Source organism: Diorhabda carinulata, chromosome 2 (genome assembly GCF_026250575.1).
Source record: "Diorhabda carinulata isolate Delta chromosome 2, icDioCari1.1, whole genome shotgun sequence".
In the NCBI taxonomy this organism is placed as follows: Eukaryota; Metazoa; Arthropoda; class Insecta; order Coleoptera; family Chrysomelidae; genus Diorhabda; species Diorhabda carinulata.
In genome coordinates this window covers 14,925,075-14,928,850 of record NC_079461.1, presented here as the reverse complement: position 1 = coordinate 14,928,850, position 3,776 = coordinate 14,925,075, and the positions used below count along the sequence as shown (strand labels likewise).

Sequence of the window (3,776 nt, the reverse complement as noted above, 5' to 3'; positions counted from 1 at the left end):
TTCAAAACTAAAATGCGTGTGGGAAAGTGAGTTAAAACGCATGGTCGTAGAAAAAAATAATTTTTCTTATTAGAACATTAGAACAGTATTCTAAGTTGATTTTATCCTTATTTCAAGGTTCATGAAGTATGTGATCTATAGATCAATATAAATAAGCAAATTGTCAGTTTCAATATCATATTCTGATAAAAACTCGAAAAAAAAAATCGAAACTAATGTTAAAACAGAAGAAACCTAAAATCAAGAACATTTAGATGCAATTATATATCAAAAGATCTAAGAAATTAAAGAAATATATATATATATATATATATATATATATATATATATATATATATATATATATCCAGTCTTTTTCAAAATATGATATTGACAGGGACAATTTGTATATTTATATTAATCAATAGATCACCTACATCATGAACATTAAAATAAGAATAAAACCAAAATAATTAATAACCAAAGTAGTATAAGGAGTATAAGTTGCAAATATCAGAAATAAAATTCGATGAGATCAAATTCCAAAGGTTTTATTTTATAAAGAATTTTTTCACACTTTGAAAACAATAAACAAAATTCTAAACATGGGGTTTCATACACTTTACAACATAATTTACAAATTGCAATTCTTGCAATAATTGTGTTAACCTTTTCATATGCCTTTCAGTGTAAGGTAAAGATCCTTCAAGTACAGAGTCAAGACCATGTGGTCTAAAATTGTCAGTTTGCATTTCATTCAATAAAATATTTATAACATACTGTGAAGGATATAGATATTTACTGTTCATGTTCCACATAATAGCAGTTTTAAGTAAATTGTCTTTTTGATCATTTCTTAAACTTTTTATTGTATCACTCAAACCTGAATTGTCATTTTTAATTATGGAATCTACGATTTTCAAAACTTGAAAGGGTTTATTTAATTTCAAAGCTTCTTTGAGTGCCTTTAAATAATTACCATTGAGAACATAATTGTTCAACTTCTGTTCATGAACTGCCAATTCTTCAGCTTCTTTCAATTTTTCAAGTTTACGTTGTTCTGTAACATCTTTCCATTTTATGAGAATTGAATCACCACCACCTGTCACTATAGCACTTTCATCATGCTTTATAGCAAGTGCCCATACTTGAGCTTCATGTTCATCAAATGTATTGATACATTCAGAAGATTTAAGAGAAAATAGCTTTATGAGACCATCTCCTCCGGAACTTACAAGTTGCATACCAGAAGAAAGAAAATGAATCTTTAATACACTGGCATCATGTCCTTCAAATGTTTTGAGACAACTTAAATCGAGAATTGACCAGAGTTTAATTGTGCAGTCAGAGGAAGAAGTAGCAACTACCTGATCAACAGGTGAAAATTGTATGCACCATAGACTTTTTTTATGTGCTCTTAATGTACCTATTAATTCTAATGATGAATTCCAAAGTTTAGCAGTTTTATCTTGAGAAGCAGTTCCTATTATTTTGTCATTTGGTGATACTGCAACATAATTGATATCTTTTTGATGAGCAAGAACTGTCCGAGTACAATTTAGTGTTGCAGTTTCCAAGTTTTCTGGAATTTCCCATATTTTCACACACATATCTTTACTTACAGACACACCAAACGTACAATCAGTTTTACTGAAAGCTACAGAACCCACAGAGCTTGTATGTCTTAGACCAGTAGCCATGCAAATCATAATACTATTATCCATTAATTTCCATAGTTTCACAGAGTTATCTTTACCCGAGGATAACATGAGTTCAGGGTTTATTGGACAAGAGGCTAAAGATAAAACTATATCAGTGTGTCCTTTTAAAATCTGACAGTTCATAGTAGAATTACAATATAATTTAATATCTTTGGAATTGGTAGCTACTGCCAAATGTGAATCATCTTTACCAATAAATGTAATATCCAAAATATCATCAGAAAATCCTATAAATTGTTTGAGACATACAAATGATTTCAAATGGTGAATTATAATATTGTGATCTACAGTTGATATTGCAATAGATTTATCTTTATAATTACACTTGAGTAAAGTTATAGCTAAGCCACCTTCTTCTGTAGCTCTACTAACTAAAGAGTTATCTTGCACATATACTTGTTTGGCTTTTTCAACATCCCATACTGTAATAATACCTTTTTCTCCGGCAGCTGCTATATAAATTCCTTTGGATTCAGATTTGAAATTTGGTAATTTGAATGTAACAGGTAACTTAACTATAGTTTCAATTGCTTCATACTGTGGAATTATTTTTCGAGGTTCTATTTTACCCACTTCCCAAAGTACTATTACCTTATCTCTACTGCAGGTAACAAAAAATGATACATCATGGGAGAACACAAAAGATGTAACTTTGCTATAATGTCCAGAGTATATAACTTTTAATTCACCTTTTGTTAATTCATAGGAATTAATTTTTCCATCATCTCCTGAAGCAAACAATATATTTTCTTGTGGATGAAATTCTACTACATTTATAACACCTTGACATCCTTTAAGACCAAGCAAACATATTTGATTTTGAAGGTCCCATAATCTGACGATACCATCACAACCACCACTAGCCAATTTGTTAGCTTTTAATGTTAACCTAGCTATGGGTCCTTTATGTATGTACTTCCACATATTTATTAATTCGCCTTGTTCATTCCATAGCTTCAATAAACCACTTCTGTGTGAAGTAATAACTTTAATACCATCTGTTGTGAATGTTTGAATTGTGTCTTCAAAATCTGCATTGCCAAGTCTCTTTTCAATTTTCCCTGTTATTGTATTTAATAAGTTTATAGAAGAATTAGTTTGGCAATATAATAAATCTCCGATCCATTCCAAATTACTTCCTGTGTAGAAAGCACCATGCTTGGATTCAACTTCAAAACTAAAAACATTCCCTCATGTAATACTTATTAACTAACATTGTTGTGCATACTTACTGTTCTTTTAATTTGACCTTAGTTCCCATCACTAAAATAGAAATATCAAAATAGTGTATTCCTAAATTTTAATAAATCTCTGTCATATATTTGACCAAAATGGTCTAAACCTCGCTTTCAGTTAAAAAAAAAACAATTTCTTAGTTAGGTTAGGTACAAGTCATATGTCAATAATTTTTTGACATCAGTCTCTGAAGTCTGTTCATAGTTTAAATTTTTGTTGAAGTTGAAACGTACACTTTGTAACTAAGCCAGATTTCTTTAGCCGTTTCCTCAAAGTGAGAAACATGGATGAATTTAAAAATCTAGGAATAAGAGAAACTTGTAATATAGTTCAGCTAATTATTGGAATAGGGTGAATGTGCCAGTAGTCAGCCTTCCCCCAATGAATACCACAGATGTGTCTTGGGCTGCACAGATTTTACCTCAACAATCTTGAAGCATGTATATTAAAGAACAAAGTGAGAAAAAGAAAACTAGCTTCTAGGTCAATCTACAATTTTCTTAATTAATTCTTTGAAGAAATGACAGTTTCGCTAGTAATCGACCGTGTATAACACTATAGTCGGCCAGGGCTATACCAGTGGTCGGCCGCACCAAATGAGACTGATTTTTACCAGGCCCGTATTAAATGATATGGGCATAAATGAAATAGGTACACGAAAACAAATTAATGTTTAATGAAAGAATCGAAAATATTTCATTTAATACTGATATAATGGTCAAGTATTACAGCCCTAGTGAAATCTATATATATATATATATATATATATATATATATATATATATATATATATATATATATATATATATATATTAAATATGAACAGATGAATTAAAAAGA

General features: G+C 29.8%; 1 protein-coding gene across 1 annotated transcript; it reads right to left on the bottom strand.

The window, feature by feature from the left end:
* Positions 1-514: 514 nt before the first annotated feature.
* LOC130890695 (transducin beta-like protein 3) lies at positions 515-3,511 on the bottom strand. Its single transcript, XM_057794922.1, has 2 exons — positions 2,933-3,511; positions 515-2,877 (listed from the first exon to the last, which is right to left on the bottom strand). The coding sequence occupies exons 1-2, from the start codon at positions 2,959-2,961 to the stop codon at positions 579-581; spliced, it is 2,328 nt and encodes a 775-aa protein (XP_057650905.1). The 5' UTR covers positions 2,962-3,511; the 3' UTR covers positions 515-578.
* Positions 3,512-3,776: the final 265 nt, after the last annotated feature.

Excerpts from the sequence above, each read along its gene's own strand:
- LOC130890695 (XM_057794922.1), bottom strand. The coding sequence starts at position 2,961 with ATGGGAACTAAGGTCAAATTAAAAGAACA. Across the intron at positions 2,878-2,932 it reads AAGGTCAAATTAAAAGAACA|TTTTGAAGTTGAATCCAAGC; the intron begins GTAAGTATGCAC and ends GAATGTTTTTAG.